At 39.2% G+C, this 18,948-nt stretch overlaps 2 protein-coding genes across 4 annotated transcripts in view; one reads left to right on the top strand and one right to left on the bottom strand.

The window, feature by feature from the left end:
- Positions 1–981: 981 nt before the first annotated feature.
- Positions 982–4,567, bottom strand: LOC121309234 (putative ribosome-binding factor A, mitochondrial). The gene is made up of 3 exons (XM_041242138.1): positions 4,239–4,567; positions 2,422–2,564; positions 982–1,842 (listed from the first exon to the last, which is right to left on the bottom strand). The coding sequence occupies exons 1-3, from the start codon at positions 4,464–4,466 to the stop codon at positions 1,704–1,706; spliced, it is 510 nt and encodes a 169-aa protein (XP_041098072.1). The 5' UTR covers positions 4,467–4,567; the 3' UTR covers positions 982–1,703.
- A 7,618-nt stretch (positions 4,568–12,185) lies between these two features.
- LOC121313334 (solute carrier family 66 member 2) overlaps positions 12,186–18,948 on the top strand; it is a 51,365-nt gene continuing 44,602 nt past the window's right edge. Inside the window, exons 1-2 of one of the 3 annotated variants that reach the window (XM_041245744.1) lie at positions 12,186–12,597; positions 12,828–13,371. In XM_041245744.1, the coding sequence (XP_041101678.1) occupies positions 13,169–13,371 (203 nt within the window). In that variant the 5' untranslated portion in view covers positions 12,186–12,597; positions 12,828–13,168. The other 2 variants (XM_041245746.1, XM_041245745.1) reach the window with 2 other exon arrangements.

The following is an 18,948-nucleotide window of genomic DNA, read 5'->3' as shown; positions in this document are numbered from 1 at the left end:
AAGTGTACGGTTCCAAAACGTTTATCAGCGACTGTATGTTGGCTGATATTCTGGCAGTGCTTGCACAATTAAAAACCATTGATATCCATGTAGTCCAAAATAAATCAAATTGATAAAGCTTGGGGCTTAAGACACCAGTAAACTGTGTGTTTAACAGCAAGTCGATTCTGGCCTGTAGACACAATTGATATTGAGAAGTAATGTCAACTTTTTATTTACAATTTACAATTACCAGCAGCTTAACAAAATGCAACCTTTCAAAACTGAACCTTTTGGTGCATTTCTTCCCAATAATTTTTCATACAATTATCATTATTCACCATATTACATTATTGTACATAATTATTTTCTCAATTTAATTCTGTATCTTGTTTAAACTAAGATTTAGGACCCAATTCGATTACCTTTAAACTGATGAGAAATATAAATGCACGCAATAATAAACACAGTGACTTTTGTGAAATATTTATTTAGAAATGTCCTTATCAGTGATGGCTTAGCTCGAATCAAAATTCAAAAAGTGTTGACATTCTTTCTGTGTAATGTGTAACTTGTTTACCTGCAACACTCTACACACAGTCGATTTCCCTAAAAATAATTCCATTCATTTTTCACACCATGCACATTAATTCACAGTGTAGGTCTAAAATGTGTAGTTTTGAAAGATACAGTTTTAGAAAACAGTATTTTAAAACATGCTACCTGGAACTATACTAAGTTAAAGAAATCGCCAGGTGAAATTTCTTGGTCAGTAGTGAACTACCTTTAAGGCAGTCTTGTCAAACTCCAGTCCTCGAGGGCAGAAGGGTCTTCTGGTTTTCATGCCAACTTAAGCTCTCAATTAATATAACTGATCTAATTATTTGTTGAATTTGACATTTAAATATTTTTTATTTAATATTTAACATTTTTACAGGTGATGGTTTTAAAAATGCACTTGATTCAAAGTACACTACCTATGAAACACTTTGAGGCCTGAAGAGAAGTATTAAATGTGTCCAGTTAATCAAATAATAAGACCAATTAAGTAACTGAGAGCTCGGGTGGAATGAAAGCCAAAAGACACTGTTTGACAAGTTTGTAAGTTTGACACCCTTGCCTTAAGGGCTTCCTGTCAGTAACCAAGCAGCTGATTCCTCTACTGACTGGCCCTAAAGACACTACTGAGATTAACTGAATTATGGATTGCAAGGGTAACATATCTCCTGGCAGGCTAGACAAGCAAACCGAGCAAACTTTCTTTTATTCAGTGTAGTACCAATGTCCTGTTTTAAAATGGAAACACGTTTGTTATGACATGTTCATTTCAAAACGATATAGTGATGGAAGTGCAAAGCAGGTAAGATATAGGAAAATATTTTGTTGTGAAGTGATAGCAAATCTTTAGAAAAAAGAAAAACATTGTATTTTTTTGTAACCATTACACAGAACCGGTGAATACCAGTAAGGATATACGGCTCTAGCTACATACATTGTTTAATGAAGAAAACAGCTTGAAAATGTCCATGCATTGTACAGATCAAGCACTATGTGTTTTGTCGGTCTTCCTGTGCCATCATTTCTTTAACCTCTGATTCTTCTAGCTCATCCCTCTCTTCACTATATTTGTCTTGATTGTATTTCTCCAGCAGGTATGTCTCAGGGGTGATATCATCATCAAACTTGTACTTTGCTTTCTTTTTCTTTATGTTCTTTTTCCTCATCTACTCCTGTTGCTGCTCTGTTAAGCTGGCGTCTACAGGCTCTGTGAGCTTTTCTGTGAATCTCTTCTTGTGCTCCATGATTTGTCTGTTCAGTGCTTCATGGTCGATTCCAAACAGGTTTGATGAGGTTGAAGTTTCTCTACGGGAGGAAAGTTAAAGGCTTTTAAACAACTAAAAACATATCCCGCCAACTATATAAACACCACACTACTGAGTGTCTGTACTGTGCAAAAGTCACCTACAACCACATAATGTCAAACAACATCACATATCAAATGCCTAAGCATAGTTTCTTTAACATTAAATAAGTGCTTCCCAAGTATGGCCTTTACCACATCAGTATTGCAGGTGTTCGTATGTTAACCTACAGTATGTTCCAACATGTGGAATTTCCAATATATAACCTATATTAGCCAGCACATGTATATGTCACCATGAAGACTCTAAAACCCTCAAGAAATTGAATCAGTTCCAATGATAAAACTAAAACTGTTACAGACAAACACCTGAAACGCAGCTATAACATCATGCCAGGGGTAACAATTGCACAAATATATGTATTTTGTAAATGTATTAAAGGTTGTGCAATAGGTTTTCATGCCTTTATTTCTGCAGACTCGGGTTCGATTCTGGCCCAACTTACAACTAAACCCCAAGTAGACATCAGTTCATGTCACAATACTACTACCCAAGTTAGTACAACTGCCAGTCTGTTTACCTCCTATCATTCACGATTGGCACAGAATCTCCTGTGTTCTCTTGTGGCCCAAAATCAGCAGCCTCCAGCAATTTTTCAACCTTAAAAAAGAAACGGTTACAACAATTATAAACCGTACAGCTGAATACTTCCAGTACAACTACCTACAGCAAACTATAAAATAAATGAAAAAAATCCAAGTCAGGATTCTCCAAGGATATAAATGACAATACATTTAAAAAAATTAATAAATAAAAAATCAGGATTTAAAACAAAGAAAGACCAAGTCCCTCTTGTCATGCCGTAGTAAACCCCAGGGAATTATGCACACGTCATTTTACATGTAAAACATATCGCCACGCATAGGCATGTAATATTAAATAATATCGCAGTTCACAGAGAAGGATAGAGAAAAATGTTGGATCACACTGAGGATAAAGGGAACATTGAGCGATTTTACCAGAAAGTGTCATGACAAAGGTCCCACGTTGCAAACGTATCAGCAAAAGAAAGAGTAAAAGATGTTCTTTGCTTTGTACACTGTTGCACCCGATGAGATCCACAAAATTGACATTGACTTGTTTTGGTCATTGACAGCTGACTGTCTTCTTAATTTTAAAACATTAGCTTTCAGATTCATAAATGCAGTAACAAATACAGCTGATGCTGTACATACTTGCACAGAGATACCACTGCATAGTGTTTGTCTTTAGTAAATGTTACAGCGGGAACACTACCAAGGACTTGGTGAGTGATCAGAAGATATCTATTAAAAGGGAGAAATTAAACAGTTTTTGCAATGAAAAGTACAAAAGCAACGTAAGTTTCCTAACCAAAATGTATTTATTTACTTCAGAACCATTGAAGTACATTTACTTAACTTACAAATATATCTGAATGTACAACACAATACAGCAATTAGCAGTTGTCTTTGCTTGAGTGCCTCACAATCAGTGTCACCCTGCCTTATTGAAATTTGCCTTGCTTGTAAGAACAAAACCTAGTACTTACCTTATGTGAGGGGCACTCTTTTCAAGAACTTGACAAATTAAATCATCTTTCTCAGACTTTCCACTTATCTTCCAGTACTCACAGCAGGAGGAGAAATCCAACAGCAGAAAAACTTTGATAGTGAAAGAGAATAAATATCCCAAGCAGTATTAGTGAAAGTCACAGTAATGCAACCTGTGCAAAAAAGACAGCACACATGTAATGCAATATAGAAATAAAATAACAAATTTTGCCCTTTGCCACGGAACATCTGGATCATGGTTGCTCCCACTGAGCTGAGCATATTAACTTCAAGAAAAGTTTTTTTTTTTCATCCTTAAAACTGCCTCTTCTAAATCAAGAAAAGTGCAGAGTCTGGATTCAATACCTTATACTGAAACACATGCATATCAAGAACCATGAATTAATGTAAAAATGTTGGCATAAGCGTGTGGGCAGGTAAAGGGATAAGTGTCATTAGACACCATATATATATATATATATATATATATATATATATATATATATATATATATATATATATATATGGCATATATATATGGCCGCTTTGCTGAATATTATTAGTACCATTTCTCAAGATCGCTGCCTCTAATGTTCCTTCAGGAAATCCTTTCACCAGAGTCTCTGACCGGAGAAATTGAGACAATGTTCTGGGTATTTAATCTTAGCAGTGATGGACTACAGCCCTTCACTCGCAGCACCAGCCTTACCCTCTGAGAGGAAGACAACATTACCTTGTCCTATCCCTGCTCTGAACCTAAATAAAGGACAACTTTCTATTTCCAGTGTTTCAAATCCAGCATCTTTCATAAGCAATCACACCTAACCCCAAATATGAAACACATCAAACATATACTGTATATTTGACTTGCCTTTGAAATTTCAACGGGGAGGTCATAAAGCTCTGGACTAACTTCATAAGTGTTCATCAGGTCTGTGATTGCCTTGTACAGAATGGTGTTCAGTGATCTCATACAGATACTGTCTTCTCTGCAGCCTTTCTGTGGTGATGATGTGCGCTTCAAAGTGATCTCCAAACCGGACGGTTTGCACATCTAAGATACCATAAGAACATAAGAACATAAGAAAGTTTACAAACGAGAGGAGGCCATTCGGCCCATCTTGCTCGTTTGGTACACGTTTGTTCAGTACACGTTTAGACACATGCAAAACTATAAAATTACAAGACCGGTGAAGGCATTAGCCTAACAATTTGTGACATACATATTCCAGTAAGTAATGCAAATAAGACCCAGACCATTCTAATCCTGTGGTTTGATCTACAGTGTATGGAGAGTATGTTCAATAATTTATTGTAACAAATGTCCAAGAAAGTATGATCAAATTTTGCGAGACCATTCCCATAAATGTGTGTAATTTTTAAAAGTAAAACTGCGTCACTCTCGAAAAAAAAAAAAAAAAAAAAAAAAAAAATTCTCTTCGCCGCCTCTTATTGTATGGCAGAGAGAGAGAGAGAGAGAGAGAGAGAGAGAGAGAGAGAGAGAGAGAGAGAGAGAGAGAGAGAGAGAGAGAGAGAGAGAGAGCGAGAAATGCACGTAAGTGTATCTACTAAATATGATGTACTTTTAAAACATAACAGCAAACAAGTTACTTTTAAATCAACTAACCACTTTAGATCCAAGGGTTGGACTTTCATACCAAAATGTATCTGTAAACATGTTTAAAAATATATACGTTATTATAAAAGAACATGATACTTGTTACTGGATTCTATTTTTAGTAAGCTCAGCCAATAATGTTTCATTTTTTTGGCCACAGTTACTATACTTCTGATGTTGTATGGAAAACTGATCTTAAATACCTGCATTTCTAGAACACTTGTAACTAAATGGAAAATAGCTAAATTTGAAAACAAGTTCATTATGTGCAACAGGTTTGAAAATAAAGGACTTCAGGCTTTTAAATGTTTGGCATTTTCATCATCAGGATAATGCATACATAAACATCATCAATCGAGACAGCATTCTCAACACACTGTGTCCACAGGTTTAACATAACCTAGCAATAATCTTGGACAACGGTACAGTACCGGTCCTTACAAATGACACACATTAGTTGGTGCAGATAATAAACAAGGTCATCGACATGCATCGTTATAAAATTACAGGACTTTGTTTTTGAGGCAAACTTGTTTAATACATTTTTGTTTCCACACTGAATGCATGATGTGTAAATGTTGCTATTGTAGACGTGGTTAAATTGAAGTTTATTAAAAGTATTTTCAGTTTTGACGCAGTTCCTCAGAACCCGAATCATATTCCCTTGGGTGTTCGGCGATCAGCTTCTTAGCCACTGTGCTGCGAGAAACGTAAAGCTAGTTGCCTACTGTCGACCGGTTGCTTTTTCATTTACAGCCACTTCTCTGTACAAGGAAAGACAAATCAATTTTAGATTTTCCAATTGCTTTTTAATTTACAGATATTGTAAGGAGAGACTAATCGATTTGCTTTTGTTTTTTCAGAGGTTTCAGATGGAGAAAACATATCAGACCCGCGGTTTAATTAATTTAACCACCTCGGGTAAGTGAGCAATCACACTATTCATAGAGAAAATCAGCTTCAAGTAGATTTAGCCACATCACAAAACGTGTGTGTGTGATTACTTTCCTGGGGTGGCTGAAACTTTCTTGAGCTGGTTTAAACTACTTAAACAGGTCTGATCCTTGCACATTACTGTAAATCAAATAGCAATCGGCAGCAACCATTTCAATGAAAAATGAATCGGCAAATCTCAAATTGGTTCATCTTCTCCTTGTACACTGAAATGTCTGTAAACGAAAAAGCAATCGGCAACTAACTCTACGTCCCTGCCACAGGGCTGTTAGCGCATTTCTGACCACCTGATATTTACGAACACTAAACCAGACCTTTGCCATATCCTTGTCTGAATTGACAGCTACACACATGAAAAAACTTTTTTTCTCAGCCTCTTGTCACGTCTAGCAGTGGTTGCAGACGAAAGCAATTGACTGATGATTGAATCTTGTTGTTCTACTTTATCAGCGCATTAAGTCCACCATCAAGACTTATTAACGCCACCTACCGGACGGGAGTACAAATACACCTTTATTTATTCATTTATTTAATTTAGAATCTCAGTTACTTTACCAATGATTTTCTCTTATGAATGCACAATTATTATTATTATTATTATTATTATTATTATTATTATTATTATTATTATTATATTATTATTATTTGTCCTTCACCGCGGCGATTCACCACACAGCTCAGGGGCCCGCGGCTCAGTGGGCGTCATCCTATCCCACAAGCCAATCGGCGTCTTTTTACACCCAGTAACTGGAGAACGAATACCAGCCCAGCAAAACTCCGCCCGCACACAGAATCTCCAGCGAAGACCCGCTGCATCGCACAACCAAGATTCAAACTGACGAGCTCTGGCTGTATGACTCGCCCTGCATGCCGCTTGGCATGCTTTTACGAGGTGACCGACCCCCCCCCCAAACTTGAAACAATATAGTACTGTCCTGTACACTTAATATAATCACGGCTTTCTGGGTCCCATGGGCAATGGCCAATAGTTAGTCTTATTTAACTTATTCCCTTCAATTATGTCCCTTAAACTACACCTCCCCCGCTCATTTCCTGATTCATTTGCCCTCTCCCTTTTGTCCCTTCATCCTTCTGCCATACTTCCTCTTTACTTCCCCACACTTCGTTAGAACTATAAGGATATAACTATAAAGAAACAGCTCCTGCTGCTCTGCTCCTGGCAGTGGAAGCGGTGGAGGTGGGAGCAGCATGTAGTTTCCTGACGACGGAGGTAGGAGCGACGTGTAGTCTGCCCCTGTTACAGGGGACTGGTGCAGCTCTCCCTCACTTGCAGGGGTAGGTGATGGCGGCAGAAGCAGCTCCTGCTCCTCTCCTCCGGGTGGTGACGGTGGGGGAAGTGATACCAGCAGGCATTCACCCTCTGCTGGTGGAGGTGGAACCAGCAGGCATTCTCCCTCTTCTGGTGGAGATGGGGACAGCAGGCATTCGTCCTCTGCAGATGGAGATGGGGACAGCAGGCATTCTTCTTCTGCTGGTGGAGATGGGGACAGCAGGCATTCTTCCTCTGCTGGTGGACACTTGGGCTGTGGATGCTCTGACACCCTCTTTGAGGGCTGTGGACGCACCGACTCCTCCCTCTTGGGCTGTGGACATTTGGGCTCCTCCCACTCAGGTGCAGGACGTTCAGGCTCTTCACACTCAGACTGTGGAGGTGAAACCAGCAGGCATCCTTCCTCTTCTGGCGGATATGGGAACAGCTGTCTCCTGGGCTTTGGATTCCTGCGGTCCCCCTGTCTGGGCACTGGACTTTCGCGGTCCGCCCGTCTGGGCTCTGGTACCTCCTCTTCATATTGCATGGGGCAGATGGCCAACGTGTGCCCATACACCATACAGCCGGGGCACAACTCCACCACAGACAGAGAGACGTGGAGTTTGCGCTCAGCATTTAATGATTAAGCAAACAGAAAATAAAAGGTTGCAAGACAAACAAAACACAGGACACTGCACTTGTAGCCAAAACAAAGAGACAAACAAAACGGACTACAGAGACAAACACGGTGAGCTGGTATTATTATAACTATTAATTGCTATTACCTCCGTCTCCAATCCCGTTCTCCACTCACCGAACACACAACCCATGTGAGTGAAAACATGCTGCTTTTATGCAGCTGTACCGAGACTCGATTGCTAATCAATCATTCAATTGGAGTCTCGGTACAACTGTACGTGAAATAATAAAGTGCAATTCCCCATGATCACATATTTTTATATTTAATGCACCTGAGGTGCTGTGCAATCCTCGTGCCTAAATACAAATATACATTTTAAACACTCATGCTCGTAACCCATATTATATCCTGTGTACCAATGACTATACACCAACATTAACACACTACACACAACATACAACACAGAAAAACACACAGGGGCGGGGCAACATTGCCAAATAGGTTTGATATGATTTTTGATTCAGCACTTCATTCAAGAATGTTTAAGTAGAAACAATATTGTATTTAAAACAGTAACCAATTGCATGGGGCCACTTCCCAAGAGCCTAATCTTACTAAACAAGATAAAATATTAAGAGGCATTTCCTTGAAGCTTTGTGGAAATTAACCCTGCAGTAGCAATGCTTGCTAACAAAGGGTTTTAATAGTCATTTGTGTAACATATGGATACAGCACAATTATATTTATTGTTGCATTCACCAATTTGATGTAAACAACTATTTTTAAATTATTACCACTGTTTTTTGGGGACTCATATATATATATATATATATATATATATTATAGATATATATATATATATATATATATTATATATATATATATATAATATTATTAAATTTTAACACGGACCATATAACTGTGTTAATTGTTAAATCCAATCTATAGATGAAACAAAGCCAACTTACTGCAGAGGATGTTTTTAATGTTAAAAGGGAAGTATATTTTAAACCCTGGTTGGAAAACAGAGTTGGTGTTATATATTAAAACACACCTCTCTCTATATATTTTTTATATCTATAATTGTATTCACTTGTATCCTGTATTCAGAAATTATCCATTATTAACATAAAGTGAATATAGGACATAAGCTCTTGAGGGTCCATGGAATCACACCCCTAAGGCGTTATCAACTTAGTGTGGGGATTTGCCACGCATAGTTGAGAGAGCCCGCCCCCTTATGCAAAAGAGTCCCAGGCTTAGGACACGTCCCATTAACTGACACCAGGACCAATAGGCACAGAAAAACAAACAATAACCAATGAGGGTGCACAGGTAACAACCAATGGGAACATCCCAGGGCAGACAAACTAACAGAGGGTTACATGGTACGGGAAAACACACACAAAAGGTAAACAGGCAATGGCGGAATACAGTGGGAAGGGAATAAACACACAATATGCAAACACAAAACGATACATAAACACAAATGCACAGATCACTGCAATACAAAGGTTAAAGGGCATTTGAGTACTTTTCAGATTAACAGAGGCTGTGAGTAGTTCACCAAACCCGTTTTAGCTTGCTTATCACTTTACAAAACCCTGTATATTGTCTTTTTTCAATGTGTTTTGTATTCTGTGGCCCTAGTGTCTGAATTAGACGTTTAGTAGTAATAGGGTAGAGCTTCTGAATTTTCTACTGTAAGGATCACCTCATTCTAACCTCTCATGACACAATGAAGAATAAGTGTTGTATATGATAATTGATAAAAAAAACAAATGACTTCTTCTTCTTCTTCTTCTTCCTGTAATGATAATTATTACTCCAGAATCCTCAAATTTGATGTCAACTTATTTTGTTCGATGTATGTTTTGTTGCTGTAGAAAATATAAATTGATTTTTTACTTAAAAAAATAACGTAGAACTTAAGTGTGTGTAGTGAAACACTGATTGTATTAAAGAGTGACACAAAACTCAAATATACATTATAGTGCATTGTGACAAAGTGGCTGAGTGGATGCAGGTGCAGGGGTGATGCAGTGTGGTAATGAAACAGACAGAGAGGTTTAATCCAGTTTGGAAAAGTGGTGTTTATTTTTGTAGCCAGGTCTGGTGACCAATAACAATAATAATAACCAATAACAGGTTTGCAGACCCAAACAATAACAATAATCCACACGTATCCGCCCCAGTTATACATACACGCTCACCAGTCCTGGGTGAGTGCAGTACTGCTCATGGTGGGTGATACAGGTTATATTTGTGATAGTAGTGGTGCTGTTCCGGCTTTAGTGTTGGCTGTGTAGTGTAGAGTTACAGACAAGACAATTACACACAGACAAACAAACAAAAAACACTCATGATATTGTTTTCTCTGTTTAACGGGTCTCTCACGGTCCTTCTCAGTTTAAATACAAAACTAAATGCGATGGAGCAGATTACAATTCTCTGTCCCCTTTTATGCTGTCATACATGACCCATTGGTAAACGAGTACAACCGCCTCTCCAATCTGCGGCTGCCACGTCTTTTCCCTTCCTGGTCAATGCGTTATTGCAACAGAGTCTCGCCCTCTTCCAGGCTGGCCGACTTCCCTTGAACCCTGGGAAAGAACTGTCAGAGTAGCCCGTCCAAGGAACTCTGTTCTCACTGCTTAGTGCCCTCACAGGTCGGGAGGGAGATTTACAACCAAGAATCATTGTATTTTTGTCACATGCATGCATTCACCCAACCCTCTTATACAAGTACAGTAAAGTAACCTTTGTAGGTGGTTGTTTTTGTTTTTAGTGCACAATATTTGGTCCCAATGGCCTTCTAAAAAAACTGACAGTGTGTATTGGAGTGGAAGGGTTGAAGTAGAAAACAAATAATTAAACCAAAGCTCGGATATAAGCGCATCATCATTTAAAATAATAATAATAATAATAATAATAATAATAATAATAAATAATAAATAATAATAATAATAACTAACAACACAACACTGGTTATATATATATATATATATATATATATATATATATATATATATATATATATATATATATATATATATATTATATATCACACTTTATTTGTTTATTAACTGTTAACAAACAGCTAATAAACATGTTATTTATTATTTATTTTCTGTTAACTGTTAGTAAATAATATATAATAGGCCAGCTGAAACTGCAAACACCTGAGCCCTACGGATGATCAATCAAACACCAGAGCCCTATGGATGATCAATATCCAGTCGATCATATGCTTGACATCTCCTGCTGCCAGACATTTCAACACAAATGACCACACCGCAGAAGACAGTAGAACTTGTGGGGTAAATCACTGATATAGGTCCAATACAGCTGGGAAGCTGTGGCAATGTTGCCCGCCCCTGTGTGTATTTCAATGTTAAATGTTGCGTGTTGTGTGTTAATGTTGGTGTATAGTCATTGGTACACAGGATATAAATGGGTCTGCGGAACACAAGTTGTTTAAAATGTATATTTGTATTTAGGCACGAGGATTGCACAGCACTTCACGTGCAGGTAAAATGTAATAATATGCGAGCACGGGGAATTGCCACCCGGCCGCAGTGGCCGAGAAGAGGGCCAAAACCCACTCCAGCTTTTCCAGACTCCCTTCACGTCTTCGCCCAAGGATGCCTGCCTTGCTTCGCCCAATGATGCCTACCGCTAGGCATCGCCCAAGGATGCCTGCCGTTCCGCATCGCCCGGGGTTGCCAGCCGCTCCGCATCTCCAAGGATGCCTGCCACTCTGCTCCGCCCAAGGATGCCTGCCGCACCGCTTCGCCCAAGGATGCCTGCCGCACAGCATCGCCCAAGGATGCCTGCCGCTCCGCCTCGCATCAAGGATAACCCTACAGCTCTGAATAAGACCTCTTCCTGATGACTAATCAAAGGATGAAAATGAAAACATGCCATGCGTTATATACACGTATGGCCTTCTACAAACTGTACCTGGAAGCCATCACCCATTGATCGAATTTTCAAACAACTAAATTTATGGTCATGCTGAACTATCCCTATGATTCACGAATAGTGAACAAACAGCTCAGTTAAACAGAAGCCTTCAGTTAAACTGAGGAACAGTTGATAGGGCTGAACCTGATATAAAAAGTAGACCAAAGATTTAGGTACAGCAAAAAAAAAAAAAAAAAGCTATTTAAAAAAAAAAAAAATACTTTGGATGATTTCGGTCAGCTGAACATAAAATATAAGATGTATTGCAGTGTATAAAATGACAAGTCGTTGTCTTTATACGTAATCATAATTTCCAATGTTATTTATTTATTTATTTATTTAAGGCAAAAGGCGTTTTTGCACAAGCAGTCTTTGTGCATCTATTCTCGATAATAAGGTACCTATGTTAAAAACAAACTACTCGGTTGACTAAGCTTTAGGACCCTGAGGAATCACACCAGATGTCGAAATCCTGAATGTGACGTAGCGAAAAGGAAACACCCCGTCGGAATTGTTGTATCATGATGCCGCCGTAGCAGGAAATGGATGCTGTTCTGACACTCCAGTGGGCATTTAGCTGTAACTAGCTGTTCACAAATACAGAGGCACGCTTGATGCTCCGAAACTTAAATACAGTAAAGGGCTCGTCTACTAACTCATGTATGCACTAGAAAAAAAACATACACACCAGCTTTGTTTGCTCCCGGAAGACTCGTCAGTCTGCTTCTGCGTCCGTGGTATGTGATGGATGATTTAACTTGCTGTATTTATTATACCGCAATGTCTACACAACCCACCAGAATTATATATATATCTTGGGCAACACACTGTATGGAACTCGCTAAATTGTACGTTGTCCGTTTTGAGAGCCCTCTGTCTAACGCTAACTTTTGCATATTCATTTATACTATTTTATTTGTCACGTTTTCTCATCGTCTGTTTTTTTTTTTTTTCTTTCTTTTTTCAGATCCACTTGTGCTTGCGTGGCAGTGATGTGATGTGGTGTGGTTATTTGTGACATCACGTCACTCCAGCAACGTTAATACACAGTGCCGTGCAGAGAGGCTGGAGCTTACAAATCTGAAATCACAACCAGGAAGGGGACGCATTCATTCATTCATTCATTTATTCATACATTCATCCTTCTCCGTTCATTCATATCAACTCGTAAAATATACTACCAAGGAGCTAAGGTGCATCAGTAACACAATGACCAACTAAAGCCAAACATTTTTTGTATTGTTATTTATTTGTTATTTTTTTAATTAACTTGCCAGTAAGTTTTATTTTTAAATTTTGACATTCAAAATGGAGGATGAAGACATGGATCAGATCATTTTTGTATTGAATCAGCTGGTTTTGTGGGTTGCTGCGGGTGCCATGATGTTTGGAGGTGTAGTGCCATACATTCCTCAGTACAGGGACATCAGAAGAACGCAGAACGCTGAGGGATTCTCAAGTTACGTGTGTCTCGTCTTGCTGGTGGCAAACATTTTAAGGATATTGTTTTGGTGAGTTGATACTATTACCATTATTTTGTTGCAGCAAATAAGTTTAAGGCTTCATGTAGTTTTGAAATTTCCACCTTCTGTTACCAGCCAGTAAACCCAGAAAACTCAGACACACCTTAGCTAAGCAGCCATCTACCTTCAGCAGCCACGTATATCACCTTTGGGGACCAGTTAACTCAGGTTTCTCTGTATATAGTAACTATTGTAGGTAGCTAGTAGGACCTGAAGCTGGAAGATGGAATGTGCCCCATCACCTTAGGGTTCATTGTTGGTATTGTGACCACATGGGCTTTCAGTTAAGGTCAGGGTAAGTCCCAAAGTCAATTCCAGCGTTTCAGTGTAAGGTCAGGGTAACAGGGTTTGTCCCAAAGTCAGGGTCCCAGGGTTTCAAAGGTCAGGGTAACATTGTTTCAGTTAAGGTCAGGGTAACAGGGTTTGCAGTTAAGGTCAGGGTAACAGGGTTTCAGTTAAGGTCAGGGTAAATTCCAGTTTCAGTTAAGGTCAGGGTAATTTCAGTTAAGGTCAGGGTAAACATGGGCTTTCAGTTAAGGTCAGGGTAAGTGGCGGTTTTAATTATCCGCTGATTAACCCAATAGGGTCATATTTCAGCTTGTTTTTTCTAACAAAAAATAAGTAATATTTGACTACCCCCCCACCTTACTTTATATACAGTTAATACGTATACAGTGTTTGCATAGTTCTGTTACTATAGGTTTATGTACTGAGTAAAAGCAGAGAAATATATAATATATATATATATATATATGCCCAGCTGATTTGTGAATAAAAATACATTTGTGAATAAAAATATGTTGCTTCAAAACCGACAAAGGTAAAGCAGTGTGTTTCTTGTAAAAACTGCAGGGACCCTTCCAAAAGTTTATTATAGTAAAAGCACAGCAAAGTGCAATAAAACAATATGAAAACTTGGCAAAGCATACAGTGTAGGTTAGCACTGTAAAGACCAGAGAGGTATTGTAAAGCATATCAAAAACATGGCAAAATGGTAGACTATAGTAATTGCATAGTATAACCAGGGGAACATTGCAAAATCACTGTGCAGAAATACTGTGGTAAACGTTTATAAGGGGTATTCTGTAATACTCTGTAAACCATTCTATTGTGTCTGATGCAGCAGTAAATGTTTCAACCACTGGTGTATGTTGAGCAAGTGGACTACGCTTCTCATAGGATTGATTGTCTTTGTACCAGTACGCATGGTGGTTAGGATTAAGTACCTCTTTGGAAATATGGATAAAAGGCACCTATCAATAATTAAAACGCCAAGGCTATTGGAATGCTACAGAATTGGTGGTACCTGCATTTAACATGCCCTGTGTCAGTAGACTGTGGAACAGGTTTGACTGAAAATCCAAAAATTACAAGTTACTCTTCTCTGTTAGTTTTGAAGTTTTTATAAATCTAAAAAAACACATTTAACTCAACATCTGGGAAATTAAGCAAACAACCAAGCAAAGATGTAATAAAAAATACAGGACTGTCACTACTGTATGTATGCCTTGGTATAAATGTTTTTTAGATGTATAGCTCAGACTTTTCCAGGAATTCCACTTTTGCATTTGCCATATTGGGACTGATTTGAAAGCTATTTGAAATCACTTGTTCATTTCTATCAGCTGCAGATCAAGGTCAGGAAGCAGGTTTTAAATCCCACCCTTGCAGATACCCGTCTATCTAATTTCCAAAATGACCAGGCACAGCCACCTTAGACTCCCATACCTCTCCTGACATACCTTCTTTTTTTTATAGCCTCGCACGATCCCTTTCCTTCTGATGTACCGTATTCCTTCACATATTTAAGACACACTTTTTAAACCAAACATTTCTTAAAAAAAATGCCCAGAGTCTAAATTAGAGTATAGTGATGTGTATTAAAACAAAAGATGTGACCAGCAGTCTTGATAAGCTTCGTACCTGCCGTTTTTATGCATTAAGTCGGAAATATACACTCAGTTTAAATTTAATACATAAAAATTTTGCTGCACAGCTTGTCTGCCTCCCCCAAAAACTTCCACTAACAACTACATCTCCCAGAATACAATGTCATCAGTTAGTAGGAAAATATGCACAAGAAAAAACAACTCAATGAACATTATCCAATCTCTGTCTAGCCCTGTTGTCTTTGCAGCCAATCATAATAAGAATAAGAAAAATTTGAAGCTACACAGGTTGCCAGATTGGGCGGGTTCATGCCCAATTGGGCTTATATTTTTATTATGCAGGTATTATATTTGGATATGTTTTGAATTGTTTGAAAGTCTAAACAATATTTTTAAGCAAAATTCTAAGCTATATGATACACAACCATTCGTGTTTATGTCACTGTTGCTAAACATTGTAACAGCAACATGCATCAATATCTGTGAATATGTCATACATTCCATTATGGTTGGTGTATGACTTTGGGCTCAAACATATTATAATTTCTGGCAACCCTGATGCACTTTCTTAACGGCACACTTTGGTAACAAGGCGCTATGCAAATGAGAATTTGTTCTCAAGTAATTAAGCACATAAAACACAATTTAAAAAAAAGTTATGATTGCAAATAGTGTAGTTACAATGGGGAACATCAGATGTGATTGTGACATCACAACTTACTTTGGGTTTTCAGGAAAAAGTGGGTGGTTTTTTGTAAACGTATACACAGGTTGAAGCGTCAACACCCCAGTCGAGCTACAAATCCAACTTGAACCATCTTTGGAGGCAACTGCTGAAAAAAAGGTGCCTATAATATTAAACAAACTGCTTTATAACTTACTAATGCATTTCCTTATTTTATGTATCTGTATGGCTTATATTGAAGTTTTAACATGTTCATTGTTTAAGAATTTCATGTTAAAATGTAAATAACATAATTCATTTGCGGAGTCAGATACCTCTTAAAAAAGAAAATGCACTGAGCCGACAAACAACCTTGTAGAACACATGCGTGGTTGTACAGTAGTTCAAAGTAGCATTGCAGTTAAAATGGAAGCCTCTTTTTTTAATGCATACCCCATTACCATTAAAGATTGTACATTATTTATCGGGATTATTCATGACTTCAAGGTATTATGACATTTTACCCACTGAAAATACATTTTACTCTCTCAGTGCTAAAATTAGAGGGTAAGTTACAACCAGACCCAAAACCTGGACGTGACTGCCCGAGTACGCAAACAGGAACGTGACTGACTGCCGAGGAAAGATGAACAAAAACGTCACTGCCCGATCTCGAATTATCTACATTTTCAAAGAAGCATCATTAGCTTCCTGAGGAATTTGAACATAAACTTTAATATTTAGTGTTGATTTAATTATAACAAACAGCACCAGCTTCGACAGATCAGAAATGCTGATCAGACCCCCATATTTTTCAACGTACTAAGCAAGATTATTGATTTCCATTACATGAGAGTAGATGTTGAACTTCATGCTGATTTGAACTCGGCTCTTGCCAAGATAAGCACCAACTGAGACGTAGCTTTGCAGTAAACTAATGTGATCCATCTGCCTCTCCATCCATTTGCGTTGTTTTCCATTTGATGACGTAGATATCCTTCTGTCAGGTATTGATTGCTGAAGTGTAATACTGGCTCCAGGGATCAGCTCATTTTGCCTCCCCAGTGCATCAACACACACAACAGCTGCGATGCTGGCTCCGGGGATCAACCCAGTGCAGTCTCCCCAGCGCATCAGCATGACAACTGTCTGGATTGAGCTAAATAGGGTACGTCTCTGGGGTCTTCAAGTGGGCACCTTCCATCCTCGGTGTTTCGTTGACTAGCCCACAACACCTCAAGAGGGCTCAACAGTGATTCTGGCGTCCCAGCATCACCCCCCTCCATCCCCCACTCAACTCAGCTCAGCTTACTTACCTGTACATTAGCGTTGATTTCTTTCTATTGTGCTTGAGATCCCCATCCAGAATCTTTCCGTCTCAACCACAGCCAGTTGCTGCTCCTTTCAGCTGCTTCAGATAAGTTCTTCACAGTGCGACGCAACTCTTGGCCACTGAACCCGATGTCTCTGAGAAACCGGGTTGTATAGTGTGCCACAAATCCTCGACAACCCACCTCCACTGGGTAAACTCGGACTCTCCATCCTCGCTGTTCCGCTTCAGCAGCTAGTTCAGCATACCGAAGTTTCTTCCTCTCATACGCCTCATCCAAAGCATCTTCCCATGGCACTGTTAACTCTACCAGATGAACAAGATGTGCTGATCCAGACCACAAGACAATGTCTGGTCGAAGGTTAGTGGTGGCAATCTCAGTTGAAAAAATAAGCCGTTGACCAACATCTGCCAGCATCTTCCAGTCTGAAGCAGCTTCCAGTTGTCCAGAGCGAGGCTGGGTTTTAACACCTTTTCTTGGTGCTTGCTCTCCTGGACAGAGAAATATTGTCTTTTGTGTGTAATGCTTTGATGGAACTGGTGGCAACTTTTTGGTCACGTTACACTTGTCTTCCAATGCTAAGGCCAAACATCGCAGCACCTGGTCATGGCACCAAGTAAACCGTTCTTGGCTAAGTCCCACCTTACATCGTGTCAAAATGTTTCTTAATGTTGCAGATGATGAACACAAAGGACATGAGGTATCCTCACCACCCAGAGGTTTAGGTTCTGTGGTGATGGGAGAACATCATATGTTGATCTGATGAGGAAACTGATCCTGCTCTGTTCCATTATCCATTGTTCTTGCCAGCCGATCCTGCGTTGTTCCACACTCTCCCATCTCATCCGTTCTCCCTGCTTGGCCTGGGAAATGGCCTTTACACACCTGATCCTCTCCTCCTGCTTTTGCACCTCATTGACTACCAGCTTCCTCCATTGAGCTGGAGTTGTCTTGTGCCATGTAGGAGGAGCTGAACTGAGACCAAAACCTCCTTTTCCATACTGAACTTGCCCCATAATTTCTCTGATTCGAAGGGCAGCCTTAGCATCTTCCACAGCTTTCATTGCCGTCCATTTTCTTCCAGTTTTCAGCACAGTTGCTGCCTCCCTTACGCATTTGTCGTGTGAGTCTACTAATGTCATTTCCAGTCGGACTTTGGTTCACTTAAACTCCTCGGTTAGAGCAGAGATTGGTAGCTGCAGTATTCCTTTACCATAAATTCCCACTCTACTGAGGCAGCATGGAACTCCCAACCATTTCCTGACATTTGAACTGCTTAAAGCTTCCACTTCTCAACTGTTGTCAAGGAAACCTCGTACACAGTCAGTGGCCACAGCAGTTTTGGCAGTAGATCAAACTGAAAGCACCAGAGTTTCAGTTTGCCTGGTAAAGTGCTGCTGTCTGTGCTCTTCAACCCTTCCACTGATTGTAGTCTAACTTCTCCCACACGAACTGTGTCCTTTAGATCCCCATCGTACCATCTCCCTAGACTTTTCACTGGCTTCTCGGACACTGTTGGTATTGCCTCACCATTAGTGTAGAACCTTTTGTCTACTACTTTACCTTTAATTATAGAGATGCTCCTTGATTTAATGGGCTTGAATTGCATTTGTGCCCATTCAGTGTTATTGGTTAATTTGCCCAATAACTGATTAGTGCAGGCCACTGTTGTAGTCATTGT

Source organism: Polyodon spathula, chromosome 3 (assembly GCF_017654505.1).
Source record: "Polyodon spathula isolate WHYD16114869_AA chromosome 3, ASM1765450v1, whole genome shotgun sequence".
NCBI classification, from domain to species: Eukaryota; Metazoa; Chordata; class Actinopteri; order Acipenseriformes; family Polyodontidae; genus Polyodon; species Polyodon spathula.
This window is presented reverse-complemented; position numbering and strand designations above follow the sequence as displayed.

Coding starts and splice junctions, on each gene's coding strand:
- LOC121309234 (XM_041242138.1), bottom strand. CDS start 4,466: ATGTGCAAACCGTCCGGTTTGGAGATCACTTTGAAGCGCACATCATCA. Junction 2,565..4,238: donor TGATGTGTTTCATATTTGGG/GTTAGGTGTGAT, acceptor AGTTTGCTGTAG/GTAGTTGTACTGGAAGTATT. Junction 1,843..2,421: donor CCAATCGTGAATGATAGGAG/GTAAACAGACTG, acceptor TTCCTCCCGTAG/AGAAACTTCAACCTCATCAA.